Source organism: Carcharhinus amblyrhynchos, chromosome 30 (assembly GCF_965287045.1).
Source record: "Carcharhinus amblyrhynchos chromosome 30, sCarAmb.v2.hapA, whole genome shotgun sequence".
NCBI classification, from domain to species: domain Eukaryota; kingdom Metazoa; phylum Chordata; class Chondrichthyes; order Carcharhiniformes; family Carcharhinidae; genus Carcharhinus; species Carcharhinus amblyrhynchos.
The window spans coordinates 5,397,887-5,415,705 of NC_137353.1; the positions used below are offsets into that span (position 1 = coordinate 5,397,887).

At 44.2% G+C, this 17,819-nt stretch overlaps 2 protein-coding genes across 2 annotated transcripts in view; one reads left to right on the forward strand and one right to left on the reverse strand.

Moving 5' to 3' along the window:
• The window catches only part of pex14 (peroxisomal biogenesis factor 14), a 250,478-nt gene extending 249,567 nt beyond the window's left edge, over positions 1 to 911 (reverse strand). The window contains exon 1 of the mRNA XM_080215025.1: positions 861 to 911. Coding sequence (XP_080071151.1) covers positions 861 to 893 — 33 coding nt within the window. The 5' untranslated portion in view covers positions 894 to 911. The remainder of the gene's footprint in view (positions 1 to 860) is intronic.
• A 745-nt stretch (positions 912 to 1,656) lies between these two features.
• On the forward strand, positions 1,657 to 17,419 carry dffa (DNA fragmentation factor, alpha polypeptide). The gene is made up of 6 exons (XM_080215180.1): positions 1,657 to 1,800; positions 5,242 to 5,406; positions 8,941 to 9,092; positions 13,149 to 13,314; positions 15,047 to 15,189; positions 17,133 to 17,419. The coding sequence occupies exons 1-6, from the start codon at positions 1,677 to 1,679 to the stop codon at positions 17,349 to 17,351; spliced, it is 969 nt and encodes a 322-aa protein (XP_080071306.1). The 5' UTR covers positions 1,657 to 1,676; the 3' UTR covers positions 17,352 to 17,419.
• Positions 17,420 to 17,819: the final 400 nt, after the last annotated feature.

Sequence of the window (17,819 nt, forward strand, 5' to 3'; positions counted from 1 at the left end):
GTGTGATGGACACCCTGAGGGGAGATGGGAGGGGTGTGTGATGGACATCCTGAGGGGAGATTGGGGGGGGTGTGTGATGGACACACTGAGGGGAGATGGGGGGGGTGTGTGATAGACACACTGAGGGGAGATGGGAGGGGTGTGTGATGGACATCCTGAGGGGAGATTGGGGGGGGTGTGTGATGGACACACTGAGGGGAGATGGGGGGGGTGTGTGATAGACACACTGAGGGGAGATGGGGGGGGGTGTGTGTGATGGACACACTGAGGGGAGATGGGGGAGTGGTGTGTGATGGACACACTGAGGGGAGATGGGGGGGGGGTGTGATGGACACACTGAGGAGAGTTGGGGGGGGGTGTGTGATGTATACAGTGAGGGGAGATGGGGGGGGTGTGTGATGGGCACACTGAGGGGAGATGGGGGGGTGTGTGTGATGGACACACTGAGGGGAGATGGGGGGGTGTGTGATGGACACACTGAGGGGAGATGGGGGGGTGTGTGTGATGGACACACTGAGGGGAGATGGGGGGGGGGTGTGATGGACACACTGAGGGAAAGGGGGTTGGGATGGGGGCTACCTGGCCATTTCACTGAGTTGGGGGTTGAGGGGAGGGTTACCTTGCCGGGGGTGGGGAGCGGGGCTTCCCTCACCTCCAGCTGCAGCCCAGGGTGTGGAGCCGGCCCTCAGGGTGCCGCCGGCGAAGGTGGGGGGGTAATCAGCACAGCTCCGCATCCTCCCTCAGGAGCAGCAGCTGCCGGCCCGGGCTGTGGGGAAGTAGTGGCGGCCTGGGTGCGGAGCCGCGCGGGTACCGGTGCTGGGCTCGGGGGTCTGACTCTCAGAGCCGCGGGCGCTGTTTACCTGGCGCGGCTCCGGCCGCTCGAAGGAAGCCATCTTTCCAGACCCGACCAAGCGATCACACACACACAATACCCGCAGCCAGGAGTGGCCAATCGATCACAGAGCACTTCCAACACCAGCGGCTTCAAAACATACAACAGTTTAAAAATATTATCCATGAAAAGGTTTGAAATCTTAATTTCATCCCAAATTAATCTGCAGATTCAAAAAATAAACAAGATTGAGAGGCGTGTGTTCACTGGAGCATGCTGGGATTTGTAGTTTTTCTGACGTTAGCGAGTCTCGCGCTAAAACTGCGGCTTCACTTTTATTAACAGTAAATTTTTTAAACTTTTAAAGTCACTGGCAATCCGCTGACTGTGACCAGAATTAATATTTTCGCAAGAATTCGGAAGGAAATATTTCGTCGGCGGTTGGTGCGCATGCGCGTCAACCGCCCGCCACAACAGGAAAGGCGGACGCTGCAGGGGAGGTCGGAGTTGCATTTGTATAGCGACTTCCACCAGTCCAGCCAAGTATCGTCACTGTCTGAATGTACGAAATCTGGAAGCTAGTTTGTGCACAACAAGATCCCACAACCAGCAACTGGATGATGACCCAGATCATCTGTCTTTTGTGGTGTTGATTGAGAGATAAATATTGGCTCAGGACAGGGATGAAAACTCTCCTCCTAACCTTCCAATAGCTTTATAGGATTAGCCTCATTCAAGATTGCTCTCTGTTCTGCCCAGTCTACGGCCATAAAACACCATCTAACCCCCCCCCCCCACCCACTTCTAAACCATCCCTCCCCCCCTCATTTCTAAATTGAAGAAAATGGATACTCAGCCAGACACAGCAGATCCACAAAGCAGAAGATTTCCATGCAAAATCTGCGGCTTTGACCGCCTTAAGACGTTTGGTGTCGTCGCGACATCTTTGGAAGATCTGATAGCCAAAGGTAACTAAAGAGTCAGAAATGTTGTTTGCTGATCTATTAAAACTTTATTATAAAGTGTTGCCAGAGTCCCAGGGGATGGACCATAGACTGACTGGTGGTGATTTAATCTGAGGCTCACCACACCTCAGACAAGGAGTAAGGTTGAGAAGGTGGGACCTTCACGAATAATCTCAGTCAGTATGGGAATTGAACCCGCACTGTTGGCAGTGTTCCACATCACAAACTATCCATATAACCAATTGAGCTAATTGGCATTGGGGCAGCACAATGGTTAGCACTGCTGCCAGGGACCTGGGTTCAATTCTGGCCTTAGGTGACTGCGTGGAGTTTGCACATTCTCCCCCGTGTCTGCTTGGGTTTCCTACCACAGTTCAAAGGTGGGCGGGTGGATTGGCCATGCTAAATTGACCCTTGGCGGCAGGTGTCGGGGGATTAGCAGGGTAAGTACATGGGGTTACAGGGATAGGGCCTGCATGGGGATTGTCTTTGGTGCAGGCTTGATGGGCCAAATGGACTCCTTCTGCACTGTAGGGATTCTATGATGACTCTTCCTCCACCTCCCACCAACTCCAGCCCTAACCACCCTAACCAACCAACCAAGATGGCTGAGTTATTTTTATCGTCACTCGTGGATGACATGCTGATACTTATTGTGCCCTCAAATCATTTTTGCAGAGGTGGATTGAAGAGGTGGGTGACAGAGCATATGCAGCAGGCAGCCAACACAGCTCATTCAACCATGCGAGGCCAATTAAAGGAGGCTGACTGGGATTTCCCTCATTCTGCTCTGGCTTTGTTCCATTTTTAAATTAACTATTTAAAAAGTTGGAGAGTGGACAAGTCCATCTTGAAGTGTTCTTAACCTGGATTGCAGGCTACTGCTCCTTTCAAACTGGAAGACCTCTGATTAGCCTCTATCTTCGCGAGCCGGTCAAGAATAGTGAGCCTGTCTCCAAACCCATTTGGTGGGTGCCCATGAAAATCACAAAATCATGTTTCCTCCAGGGCTGAATGTAGGCGTGATATTTCGACAACCACAAACCATCTCATCTCTCTACACAGATGAAAGTTTCTAAATTTTTCTAGGATTAAAAGCAGAAATGGTGGAGATATTCAGCTTGTGTGCTGTCTGTTTAGAGAGTAGAATTAATATTTCAGGTCATAGAATCCTACAGTGCAGAAGGAGGCCATTCAGCCCATCGAGTCCACACCAACCAAAACCCCACCCAGGCCTTATCCCCACACATTTACCCTGGCTATTCCCCCTGACACTAAGAGACAATTTAGCATGGCCAATCCACCTAACCCGCACATCTTTGGATTGTGGGAGGAAACTGGAGCAAACCCCCATAGACACGGGGAGAATGTGCAGACTCCACACAGACAGTGACCCAAGCCAGGAATCGAACCTGGATCCTTGGCATTGTGAGGCAGCGGTGCTAACCAATGTGCTGCCAAACCACCTTTTATCGGAGAGGGGCTTTATTTTTAAAGACAGAAAGCTTTCCATTTCACAAAAAAAACCTGAGCAGATTGGGGATAGTGATTTAAATTTACTCCCTCGGGCTACCTTTGCTGAATGATCATCTGAGTGAAATATTGCACAGTTCAGCTCTTAGCTTCTCCCAATAGGTGGAGCTAGTTTACAACTTAAAGAAGCTTTGTGCTTTAGTTTGTAACTCATTGATTTTTAATCTGATAATCCTAAATGTATAAATATCAAAACATCTTTTAATAAAAGCACTATTTACATGTAGCTGCTCAAATTTGAGTAGATTTTAAATAGATGGGTGATGCCTGCAGAACATACACTGGCCTGTCTTATCATTGTAATATAACAGGAATGTGGAAATGACCCTTCTTGATCCGTGAAGCAACATGCCTCAAGATAAAGAGGGGGCAGTTTAGAACGGAGTTGAGGAGGAACTTCTTCACTCAAAGGGTGGTGAATCTCTGGAATTCTCTGCCCGTTGAAGTGGTGGAGGCTGCCTCGCTAAATATATTTAAGACGTGGGTTGATAGGTTTTTGATAGGCAAGGGGATTAAGGGTTATGGGGAGAGGGCGGGAAAGTGGAACTGAGCCATGACAGATCAGCCATGATCTTATTGAATGGCGGGGCAGGCTCGAAGGGCTAGATGGCCTACTCCTGCTCCTATTTCTTATGTTATGTTCTTATGTAAATATTGTTCCAACAAAACTCATTGTAACTATAAGGAACCTCATCTTAGCGTGGTGAATACGTTGCAACAGTATTTACAAAAGAATGGACCAATGATATCATTGTGGTTAGGGAGAAAGAATGAAATTGTGGATGGAATAGATTTTTTGAAAGAGAAGTAATAAAGGGATCGGCATCTTCAGGGAGGAAGAGTTGAAGGGAAGAAATTGCAAAGGCTCTAATTCTAATTCTTCAAACACCCACGAGTACAGGAGTGCTGCCAGAGGACTGGAGGGCTGCCAAAATTGTTCCTGTGCTTTTCTCTAAACAAAAGGGCAAATCTTGGAATAATCATAGGCCAGTTAGCTGAACTTTGACAGAGGGCAAATTATTGTAATCAATTCTGAGGAACAGTGTGAATCTTAATTAGAAAGACAGTAGTTGATCAAGGAAAGTCAACATGGATTTTTTACAGAAAGGCCATACCTGATAGTAACACTTTGGATTAGTGTGAATGTGGCCTGTACAGTTTTTGAGAAGGCCCCGCATGACAGACTGATTTTTACAAAAATGAAAGCCTTTGGAATCCAAGAGGTAGCAAATTGAATCCAAAATTAGCTTTGTGGCAGCAAGCAGTGGGTAACGGTAGACAGGTATTTGTCCAACTGCGAGATTGTTACCAGTGGAGTTCCACAGGGCTCAGTACTTGGTCTCTTGCTTTTGGTTGATCATAGTTAATGATTTAAACTGAAATGTAGGATCATGATAAAGAAACTTGCAAATGATACTAATATTGACTGTGTGGTTGAGAGTGAGGAGGAACTGCAGGAAGTTATAGATGGGTCAATTAGGCAGGAAAGTGGAAAATTGTTTTCATGGCTGAGAACTTCAGACTGTGCAACATCTAGAAGTTTGTTTATTAGTCACAAGTAGGCTTGCATCATCACTGCAATGAAGTTACTGTGAAAATCCCCTAGTCGTCACACTCCAGCACTGTTCGGGTACACTGAGGGAGAATTTAGCATGGCCAATACACCTAACCAGCACATCCTTAAACTGTGGGAGGAAACCGGAGCAGCCGGAGGAAATCCACAGAGACACAGGGAGTATGCCATGCAGACAGTGACCCAAGCTGGGAGTACGAACCTGGGCCCTGGCACTGTGAGGCAGCAGTGCTAACCACTCTGCCACTATGCTGCCCCATTTTAAGCTTACTTTTTGTTTGTGAACCTCCAGAAAGTTAGGTATCCTCTAATTTACATTTATGGGTTTTTCTGTTTAGGGGCAAAAAAATTAGGTCTGGAAAAACGTGCCCAGCAAGCTTATACGGTTGTGCTCGAAAATGATGGAACAATTGTTGAGGATGAAGACTATTTTATGTACCTACCAGAAAACACAAGATTCATGATCCTTGGTTCTGGTCAAAAGTGGACCCCTGTTAATGAAGGTGAGTTCCTGTTTATGGAAGAGCTGAATGATAATCTAAGTTAAAGGATCTTCAATTTGATCGTTCTGTACTTTTTTCATTCCAGAACATTTAGTGAAATGTTTTTGCTGAATTATTTAGTGCATAAATTTGGAAGATTTAAAGTACAAAATTTTCTGCCAGAGTAACTGTGTGCTCATTAAAATGTGACATACAATTTTGGCAAGAAAGAGAGATTCCGTAAATTATGAGTCCCAAATGATGGTGGACAATTGCTGTCATTAGCCTTGCAAACCAGCATCTTCACCTCCCATTCCATATAATCCCCATACTCAATGTCAACATAATGAAGCATAGAGGAGAACGTGCTCCTGTCTACATCAACGGGGACCAAGTAGAAAGAATCGAGAGCTTCAGGTCACCAACAACCTATCCTAAACCTGCCCATAATGACACTGTAGTTAAGAAAGCCCAACAACGCCTTTACTTTCTCAGAAGACTGAGGAAATTTGGCATGTCAACTACGCCTCTCACCAAGTTTTACAGATGCACCATAGAAAGTATTCTTTATGGCTTCTGCTCTGCCCAAGACCACAAGAAACTACAAAAGGTCGTGAATGTAGCCCAATCCGTCACACAAACCAGCTTCTCATCCGTTGACTCTGTCTATACATCTCGCTACCACAGCAAAGCAGCCAGCATAATTAAGGACCCAACACACCCAGACGTTCTCTCTTCCACCTTCGTCAGTCGGGATGAAGATAGAAAAGTCTGAGGTCACACACCAAACGACTCAAGAACAGCTTCTTCCCTTCTGACATCAGACTTTTGAATGGACCCACCTTGCATTGAGTTGATTTTTCTCTACACCTTGACTATGAGTGTAACACTACATTCCGCCCTCTCTCATTTTGTTCTCTATGAACGGCATGCTTTGTATAGCACACAAGAAACAATACTTCTCAGTGTATACTAATACATGTGACAATAATGAATCAAAATATATTCAGTTTGGGTTCTGCCAGGGCCACTCAGCTCCTGACCTCATTGCAGCCTCAATCCAAGCATAGACAGAAGAGTTGAACTCGAGGCGTCAGGTGAGAGTGACTGCCCTTAATATCATGGCAGATTTTGTTTGAGTATGGCAACAAGGAGCCCTAGCAAATCTGAAGTCAGTGGAAATCAGGGTAAAAACTCTCCACTGGTTGGAGTTATACCATCACAAAGGAAGATGATGTGGTTGTTTGAGGTCAGTTATCTCAGTCCCAGGACATCACTGCAGGAGCTCCTCAGGGAAGTGTCCAAGATCCAATCATCTTTAGCTGCTTCATCAATAACCTCCCCTCCATCACAAGGTCAAACAGTGGGGACATTCATGGATAATTGCACAATGTTCAGCAGCATCATGACGCCTCAGATACTGGAGCATTCTGTCCATATGCAAAAAGACCTTGACAATATTTAGCCTTGGACTAATAAGTCACATTCATGCTATGCAAGTGGCAAGTGATGATGGTCTCAAACAAGAGAGAATCTAACTATTGCCCCTTGACATTCAATGGCATTACTACCACTGAATCCCCAAATCCCCGCTATCAACTTCCTTGCTGTAACCATTGACCAGAAACTGAAACGAGCGAGCCACAGGAATGCTGTGGCTACAAGAGCAGGTCAGGGAGTTCCGCAGCAAGTAACTCGCCTCCTGACTCCCCGAAGTTTTAAAACCATGAGTAAAATTCAGCAACAGTTACCATACCAAACAGTTTCTTCTTTAGGGTTTGCTTCTGATTTCAGACTGAATAAATGGCTTCTCAGACAGGCTTTTCACCACGCACATCTTGTTTGAAGTTAGCACAGCTTCCTGCTGTGGGTTGCACAAAACAGCTAGCTTGCTTTGATTGAACTTGCCCTTGAGGTACTGTTTTATTCCTTTTGATCTTTCTTTATCTGAACTAACCTTCTCAGAAGTCACTCTTAATTACCTCCATTTTGTGTGTTCAGCTTTTAAAATATAATTGTGAAATTAACATCCCAGCTTCTCCTTTGAACTTTTACAACCTTTAGTTGAACTCTTGACATTCCGTCCTGCAATATTATCAGCTTGCCCTAAGTAAACATCAGGGCAGATGGTTAGATTTTCTCTTCTTAGAGTTGGTCATTACCTAGCACTCGTGGTACAAAACATGAATGTTATTTTGGTTCGCTGCATACGGACAGAGACTACCTTAGTATGAGAATTTGCAAATGTTACTGAACAGTGTACAACAGTGTAACAGACATCTTAATCTCTAACCTTACGATGAAGGGAAGATTTTATGAAGCAACTGATGGTTGGGTCAAGGACACTCCTGCGATGGTACCCCGGGACCAAGACAATTAGCCAACAAGCAAAGCACCTTTCTTTGTGCTAGGTACAATTCCAACCAGTGGAGGAGAGCTTTGTCCTGCTTCACACAGACCTTAAATTCTATGAGGACTGTTTGGTGCCACATGTCATTAATTGCTGCCTTGACATTAAGGGCAATGATTCTCACCTCATTGCTGGAAATCAGCTCTTTTGTTAATTGTCCATTCAGGTGGCTGTATGTTTAAAAAATAGAAACTGTAGAGACAGGTTGGTTTGGTTGGTGGAACCAGTGTTTTGATATGTTGCTGAATCCCCTATTATCAAATTCCTGGTAAGTTACAATGGACCAGAAACTGAACTGGACAGCTACCAAAATACAGAGGCTGGGAATTCTACAATGGGTATCTCACCTGTTGTCTCCTCAAAGCCTGTCCACCACCTACAAGACACAAGTTAGGAGTGTGATGTAAAGCTCTCCACTGAGTTCAACTCCAACAACACTCAAGAAGTTCGATTGATCCAGATAAAACAGCCCGTTTGATCAGCACTTCCATCTGTCATCACCTTAAACGTTCACTCTCCCACCACTAGCACACAGTGGCAGCACCATGTGCCATCTACAAGATACACTGCAGCAATTCACCAAGCTTCTTTCAACAACACCTTTGAAACCTGAATCTGTAGCATTTAGAGGGACAGGGCAACAGATGCATGGAAACACCGGCACCTGGAAGTTCCCCCGCAAACAATAAATCATCCTAAATTGGAAATATATCACCATTACTTCACTATTGCTGATTCAAAATCCTGGAACTACCCCCCCAATAGCATTATAGGTATATACTATCTCATTACATGAACTATATCAGTTCAAAATGGCGGCTTACTTCCACTACCTCATGGGCAATAAGAGATGGGCAATAAGTACCTGCTTGCCAGCAATGCTCACAACCCAGGAACAAATTTAATGGACTACAGATATTTGCTTTTACTAGACCCCTTCTCCTTGGAAACAGCTCAGATCAACACCATGGTACTCAAGAGTAATTAAATACATACACAGGTCATTGCACCTTTCCCTGTTCTATAGCAAAACAAGAATTCTGTTGTTGGCTACAAGCAAAGTGTAGATACTGCACCTCATTTTAGCCATTAACATTTAATTTGGCTAATTTCATGCCAGTAAATGGTCTCCTCTTTATCCACAGAAATCAAGATCAGCTCAGGTACAAAGATGGATGATGAAGCAGATGGCGATGGATCTGAAGACCGTGGAAATTGTCCCGAGTGGAAAGTTCTCGCCAAACTACTTAGGCAAAACCTTGCCTGCATTATTACAATGTCTGAATCTGATCTCCAGGTAACAGGAAAGGGACAATAGTTCACTTAGTGAATTCATAATAGAATACAAAGTTCTGTAAAGCCTGTTGTTTGACATCTTCCATGTCTGTCACACTCCTATTGGTTGAGGTCTTATTGGTTCAGAGCTACATTGTTAAAGCTGCTTTCAGCAATCCAGATAAGGGATTTGATGTTAATCAGAATGACTTGGTATTTTGGGGGTGAAAATATTTCGGAACAAGCTTCATTGTAATTAAAATAAAATAGATGAGGACCTAGAAACTTATCAGTCCTTAGTCCAGACTACCATAGACCCATCACATCGAAAATGGGAGACCATTAGTAGACAGCTATTTGTAGCTACAGAATATGAGGCTAAATCCACAAGGTGTAACTTGTAAATCTTTTTCCCTATAATTTTACAAGGTTTTTATTCTGTAAAGTGGAGCAATAATTCACACATGTCTGGATGCATTGGTTATTTGACCCAACCATAATAGAGTAGTGATGTAGAGTAGTGAGTCAGGAAATATCCTCTCACTCTGAACTGCTAGCTCCCTACCACAGCTTTCCAAGTCTGGAAATCAATCTTCCCTCTCTGCGAGGTGAATTTTCCTGTATTTTTTAAAAGTGTCGGTCCTGGTGAGAAAGCTGGGAAGACTCCAGCCAGCAGCAGTAAAATTCACCAAATATTCAGCCTATTGAACAAAAGTTTTTTTCTCCCCCATGTGATTCACACCACACTTATGAAAGCTTGCCCCTGATTTGCTTGCAGTGGGTAAACTTAACAGGCAAAATTTTACAGCTTTGCTCGAGTGAGGCCAGCAACTCCCACCCGAGGTCAACGGGTATTTCTATTGTCCGCCCTTTGCCCATTCTGATTGCGTGGGGGATGAGGCAGGAGAAATCCGGCAAATATCTCTATTCAGTGGGGTGCTTCTTTTAAACATCTCCCCAGCAATTGTTCCAAGTGCAGTCGAGGGGATGGTTGTCTGGAAGACAGCATCACGTTTCACAGAGGGAGCCCTCACCAAACTTCTGGATGGTGTTGAGCAGAGGCATGACATCCTGTACCCCTGATTGGCAGACATCCAACAAACAATATCACCAACCCTGTCTGGGAGACTGTGGCTATGAGAGTGAGTGCTAGCTTGCTCCATAGGAGGACAGGGCTACAGTATCGAAAGAAGCTACATGACCTTCTTTGTGCAGCCAGGGTAAGTCTGCCTCCTCATGTCTCCTGCTGCACTCCTTCACACACCTTTCACAGTAACCCCTCAGCACTCATAAGAACATACATAAGAACATAAGAAATAGGAGCAGGAGTAGGCCATCTAGCCCTTTGAGCCTGCCCCGCCATTCAATAAGATCATGGCTGATCTGTCGTGGCTCAGTTCCACATTCCCGCCCTCTCCCCATAACCCTTAATCCCCTCGCTTATCAAAACCCCATCAACCCGCGTCTTAAATATATTTAGCGAGGCAGCCTCCACCACTTCAGCGGGCAGAGAATTCCAGAGATTCATTACCCTTTGAGTGAAGAAGTTCCTCCTCAACTCTGTTCTAAACCGCCCCCCCTTTATCTTGAGGCTGTGCCCCCTAGTCCTACTGTCCGTTCTGAGCGGAAAGAGTCCACCTCTATCCTATCCATCCCATTCATCATCTTATATGTCTCAATGAGATCTCCCCTCATTCTTCTAAACTCTAACGAGTACAAGCCTAGTTTATTCAGCCTCTCACAGGTTCCAACGCTTGTCAGTGGCCCCCGGTACTGACCTTGTGGATTCACCGGCTCCCACCCACTTTCCAGTTGCCACTGTAGAAGGGCAATCCCTCAATGATGATTTTGCCACGAGCCCAGCAAGGTGGGTGAGGGAAACGATGCCTGCAAACCAGCCTCCTGAACCCTTTAAATCTAGAGGCTCACAGCCATGAAAGGTTGCTGACCCTTCTGAGACTTCCCTTCAGAGGTGAGGTCACCAGCTTCTCAATTTTATTGAGCTGTTGTAAATGACGATATTCAGTGGGGGAGGAAGTCCTGGCAGTAGGGCTCACTAGTAAGATGCTAAGGTATTTAAAGGAGGTTCTGTGGTGGGTTTCAGATGACATCACTGGTGATGGGCCTGGAAAATAGGAAAACGCAATCTTGCTGGCAAGAATCGGGTTTCCTCACCATATTTTTCACCCACATCACCGTTCTTACTAACGTGGGCTAAAAACTGCCCTGTGAGAGTGACAGCAAAGACATGTGGGCATTTGGGAACAAAGTAGAATAAGCTATTTTAGGACCAGGATGTCTTTGGGCCCATACCCATTTTATATTTATTTCCCTCAAACCTAAACCTTTCTATATCTGTAATAAATGGCCAGTAATGTCTAAAATACAAATGCCTTCTTGCTGGCTGGAAATGTAAACTCAACAGGGAAGGCAAGTGTTCATGTGCAAAATAAAGGACTGAGTTGGCAAAACTGTACAGCCTGTTGTTAAAGTGAGAAGTGGGTTCAGCCAGGTTTGATAATTTTGATAGTGTTGGGTTATGTTCATAGAATCCTACAGTGCAGAAGGAGGCCATTCAACACATCGAGTCTGCATCAACCACAATCCCACCCAGGCCCTATTTTAGCAACCGCACATCATTTACCCTGCTAATCCCCCTGACACTACGGTCAATTTAACATAGCCAATCAATCTAACCTGCGCATCTTTGGAATGTGGGAGAAAACCAAAGCACCTGGGGGAAACCTACACAAACATGGGGAGAACATGCAAGCTCCACACAGACAGTGATCCGAAGCCATGAATTGAACCCGGATCCTTGGCGCTGTGAGGCAGCAGTGCTAACCACTGTGCCGCCCACGTAATGATATGTGATTAGAGAAAATGGGAAACTGAAAAATATGTTCAGCTGCTAATGTGCATTCTTTAACAACAATAATATATTAAGATTTAAACAAGTCAGTATAATATGATTAGCCCTAGGGGCTAGTGAGGCAATAAAATGGACTCTTCCTCAGTCCAGTATACATCTGCTTTAGAGCATTTAAAAAAAGACAGGAAAAATTCAACTGGCCTTTAACCCATGCCATTCAGGATATCATAGTATCACCTATATCCATTAGCAGCCTTGACCTTCAGTTATACAGTCCCCCAGGAAAAAAATCAAATACTACTTAAGACGATTTAGAAAATTCCTTTGCAGTCGCTGAAAACAATCAAGCAATTTCCAAGACTTCAATAAGTAATAACGCAAATCACTGCCTCTCCTCAGCATCTGTAACTCAATAGGCTGAATTTTATGGGCCACTCACAGACAGGAAAACTGGCGAGTGGATCCATAAATTAAGGCGCTGTGCCACTATTTTACAGGTAGCATGGGAAAGTGTCAGGAGTCAGCCCTAAGCTAGCAATTAATACCCAATTAAGGATCTCACTCTGTTGCCACTACTCAATATAACAAGCACAAGAGAGGCCTGAGCACAACATGTAGTCAGGCAGGTTTAACCCTGCAGGCTACTGGTCACTGAAAGGCAGTGCCATCACTAAGCACCTTGGCCCGCCTGCCAGACTCTGATTGCCAGCAATACTATGGAGTGAGTCATCCTCTTGAGACAGATGGAAGTCCCACCTCGTACTAATTAAAGGGTCTTCACCCAAAAAATTAAAGCGGGGCGAACCAGCGATGTAAATTTACACAGGGGTACAAAATCTAATCCAATATCTCCTACTTGCTAGACCTCCTCCAGCTCTCTGTGAAGCCCTGGGATAAATTTATACTTAGCACAAGTTCTGGTAATCCATTCTGATGATTGAAAGAGAAACATTTTTTGAAAAGAAAAGATCTTAACTATTTTCTAGTGATATCTGCTATCCTTCCCTATCAGGCAGCTAGAATTTTGTCATCTAACCATTACCATTTGATGATGACTGTGTTAGAATTAGTTGTAGAAAAATGAGCAGGAACAGATTACTACACAGTGGAATCTTTGTTTGTGACCAGGTGACTTTGACCCTAGTCTTGAATTGTAATTTGGTCAATTAGAAGTTCAGCGACTTTCAGTATATCTTTATTTGACAGGCACTCATAGATGCACCAACTACTGAGCTGGCAAAGGAACTGGGAGAAACTTCACGAAGAACTGAAGCAATACAGGACTCTCTTCAACGTGCGCTTGATAACAGAGAGGAGCAGCGGGAAGCTAAGGAACTATTAAAACTGTACAAGAATGTCTCTCAAAATGATGGTTAGTTTGATGTTGTGGTGAATCTATAGCAAATTCTTCATCAGTTTATTTTATTTTATAAATTTTTTTTCAACTCCAGAGATTTTTGCAGCATTGAATGTCAACATGTGCCCAGCTCTTTGAGTTATGTTTTACAACCTGGGGATCATTTACCATTTGATGTCATACTGGCCTGGAAACCTCCTGGGTCCCTGAGCGATTAGTTTTCTGAGCTAACTACTGAGGGACTTGGGAGTTACTGTTCAAGATTCTCTTAAGGTTAACGTGCAATTTCAATTGACAGTTAGGAAGACAGATGTAATGTAAGCATTCATGTTGAGAGGGCTAGAATACAAGAGCAGGGATGTACTTCTGACGCTGTATAAGACTCTGGTCAGATCCCATTTGGAGTACTGTGAGCAGTTTGGGGCCCCTTATCTAAGGAATGATGTGCTGGCCTTGAAAGGGTCCAGAGGAGGTTCACAAGAATGATCCCTGAAATGAAGATCTTATCGTATGAGGAATGGTTGAGGACTCTGGGTCTGTACTCATTGGCGTTTAGAAGGATGGGGGGCTGCGTTCTTATTGAAACTTACAGGATACTGCGAGGCCTGGGTAGAGTGGACATGGAGAGGATGTTTCCACTAGTAGGAAAAACTAGAACTCAGAGGCCACAACCTCAGGTTAAAGGGACAATCCTTTAAAACAGAGATGAGGAGGAATTTCTTCAGCCAGGGAGTGGTGAATCTGTGGAATTCTTTGCCACAGAAGCTGTGGAGGCCATGTCATTGAATGTCCTTAAGACAGAGATAGATAGGTTCTTGATTGATAAGGGAATCGGGGGTTATGGGGAAAAGGCAGGAGAATGAGAAAAATATCGGCCATGATTGAATGGCGGAGCAGACTCAATGGGCCGAGTGGCCTAATTGAGCTCCGATGTCTTATGGTCTGAGCAGGTCTTTACCACACCTGTGTTGTTGGGAGTTGAGGATACAGATTCTGCAGGAATTGGGAATCTTCTGAACATGAGTTCTGAATTTCATCCATGCAACTGAGAAACAGCTGAGCAGCACCTGAATATTCCGAGTGAAGAGTCAATGTCCTTGGCTCCAATCAATTAGCAGCCATTTTCAGACTGGCATTGGGTGGCTGCAGATTCATCAGCTACAGATATTGTGAAGGAGAAAGATCAGTATGTGTGCTTCTCCATCCAAACTGACAATGGCATCATGAAAACAGTAGAATCCCTACAATGCAGAAGAGGCTTTTCAGCCCATTCAGTCTGTACAGACTCTCTGACAGCATCCTATCCAGGCTCTATCCCTGCAACGCCACACATTTCCCATAATCCACTTAACCTACAGATCTTGGGACACTGAGGGGCAATTTAGCACAGCCAATCCACCTAATCCACACATGGGAAGAAACCGGAGCACCCGTGGGAAACCCATGCTGACACAGGAAGAACATGCAAACTCCATACAGACAGTGACCCAAGGCCAGAATTGAACCCAGTTCTTGGTGCTGTGAGGCAGCAGTGCTAATCACTGTGCCACCAATGCCTAACTTTAGTCCAGTTAGACTGTAGAGCGCTGACCTGGATTGGCTGGTTAGTTGTTTCACAATAGCTGCTGGCAGAAGTGATTCAGGCTGACAGGAAGAAACTGTTTCTGAAAGCGTTTTTTTTATGGGTTCAAAGTCTTTTGTTCCCAAGGGAAGTACAAAAAAAATGTAGACCCTATATTTTTCCTAGATTCAGAAGCTGCTGATGAACCTGATCAAATGGATTCCTTCGACCCGGTGAGCAATAAAATCCCCTGGCTGAACAAACGCATCATTGATGTTCTCCGTCAGAAACCAAGTCCAGAGTTCAGCTTGTCAAATGTGGAATTGCAGGTACAATAAATATACTCACTAGCATATTTCTAGAAGTTTAAATTTGATCTTTTTCTAAGTTTGTCTATGCCAAGTCCACAAAAATCACATTCATATATCAGAGATCCTTGTTACCAGCTACCTTAGGTACTCTTAGTCGGCTGGGGTACAAACAGCACTAGACACCATGCATTAATTGATATGAGGCCTTTAATGACTTGTACACAAAGAGAAACAGACTCACAGCCTCTCTGCAAGTGTTTCTGAAGTTACAAATATACAACTTGGCAATTATAGTCAATTACAGCAAATCGGAAACAAGCAATTTTTCTACTCCTTCATTTGCATACATATTCACCAATTAAATCATGACTTTTTGCCCTTTCTCATTCAATGAAAATCCTTCATTTGCAGAGCATATCCCCATATCTTGCCTTTGGTATTTGTTATGGAAAAATCTGGTCTTGCTCACCCTCTGGTGAAGTCCGAAAAGCAAAATGTTATGGCATTTACACAGATAAAGATTGGCCTGTTCATGCTGAAATAGCAGATACTGACCCCTTTCAAAGGTCTGTAATCTGATAGACATTTTCCATCACTGTATAGAGAAAGCATGAAACTTCAATTTGAGTTTAAAAACAGCAAGGTCATGTTGTAGCTATATAAGGTGCTGGTGAGGCCACACGTGGAGTACTGTGTGCAGTTTTGGTCTCCTTACTTAAGGGATATACTGGCACTGGAGGGTGGTGTAGAGGAGATTCACTAGGTTGATTCCAGAGTTGAAAGAGTTGGCTTATGAGGAGACACTGAGTAGACTGGGACTATACTCATTGGAATTCAGAAGAATAAGGGGAGATCTTATAGAAACATATAAGATTATGAAAGGAATAGATAAGATAGAAGCAGGGAAGTTGTTTCCACTAGCGGGTGAAACCAGAACTAGGGGGCATAGCCTCAAAACAAGGGCGAGCAGATTTAGAACTGAGTTGAGGAGGAACTTCTTCACCCAAAGGGTTGTGAATCTGTAGAATTCCCTGCCCAGTGAAGCATTTGAGGCTACCTCATTGAATGTTCTTAAGGCAAGGATAGATAAGTTTTTGAACAGTAAAGGAATTAAGGGTTATGGTGAGCGAGCGGGTAAGTGGAGTTGAATCCACGAAAAGATCAGCAATGATTTTATTGAATGGCGGAGCAGGCTTCAGGAGCCACGTGGCCTACTCCTGCCCCTAGTTCTTATGTTCTTACGAACAATTTAACTATTACACAATATAACTTCCATTTTATGAAACTTCAATCTGAACATTTTAACTTCCACATGTACGTCCCACATTTCACTCAAGACAGTTGATTTGTTTTTGGCAGGTGATGTTTGCCTCTTTGGCATCATCTGAATTCCAATCCGGAAATGGCAGGATGCTGATTCCAGCTACAATTAGATCTTGAATTATTTCCTTCATCAGAATTGTTTATTATTCGTTAGCATTGCCGGTAGACAACTTCTTTGCCACTTTTCTTGCTCATTTTCTTTGTTTTTGCGGGATTTTGGAGAGAAAACTGGACTGTGGGACTAAAATGAACAATTCTTTATGTTTCAGCATAGGCATAGTGGCAAAATGATCATCTTCTGTACTTTATTATTATAATGCACTATAATTCCCTAATTGGGGAGGCAAGTCACACCACCCAATTTTCTTTGAGATTAGGAGGGAGTGACTGGAAATCTGAGACTGGGAGGTGCCCAGATTTAATAACAAGGTTACGTGGGTCGTAAGGTGGTAATTAAGTTTGACCTCCCTCCTATAAAGAACAAAGCTCTCATTTGTAAAAAGAAATGTCAGTAGCTTCAATATTCTCATTGCCAACCAAGTCTGACATTATACAATAAGATTTATTTTATTAAATTGCATTTTTTTAAATGTAGATGTAAATGCTGTTGATTAACTGAGTACACCATTCACCTTCAGAAAGTTTTCAACGTGAATGAAAAGGATTTAGGAATCGCTCTGAAGTGTTCCAGGGAGAAGGTGAAGACTCTGCAGCAAGACTGTAAGACGGAATTTCAGAAGCGCATGTCCAAAGTGGTGGGACTGGAACAATTGAGCAAACTTTCAACAGGAACAATGGAACTGCAAAACACTGTGGCTCCCATTGCAGCCAAACATGGTTCTGCCACTCAATATTAATCAGTCTCCACTTCCAGCATTCAATTTTTGCAGCAAAAGCACAACAATCAAACACTATCGTGGGTGCGAGGTGAGGTGGGGGGGGTGGCAGAGGGATTGGGGGGATGGGGCAGAGGAGGGCACGGGGGGGGGGGTCGGTGGTGTGGAGGGAAGGGGAGTGGGTGGTGGATGCAGAGGGGTGGGGGGTGGTGGTGTGGGGTAGGGAGGAAAATATTTTATATTTGTGGCAGCACTGGGAACTGCATCGAGCTCTCTCAGACTAAGCATAGCATAACACCCATGCAGATGGAGTTCCAGCATTCTGTCTCACCTTTAATTCTGACTTCTAATCTCTACCTGATGCACGAGTGTGAACTTTCAACTCAATTTCACATTTGTTGTTGAGCAAGTTACAGCACCACATCGGTTAGATGTGGATCAGCTTAACTATGAGCTAAACATCTGGATTTTATAACTGGTACCAAACCA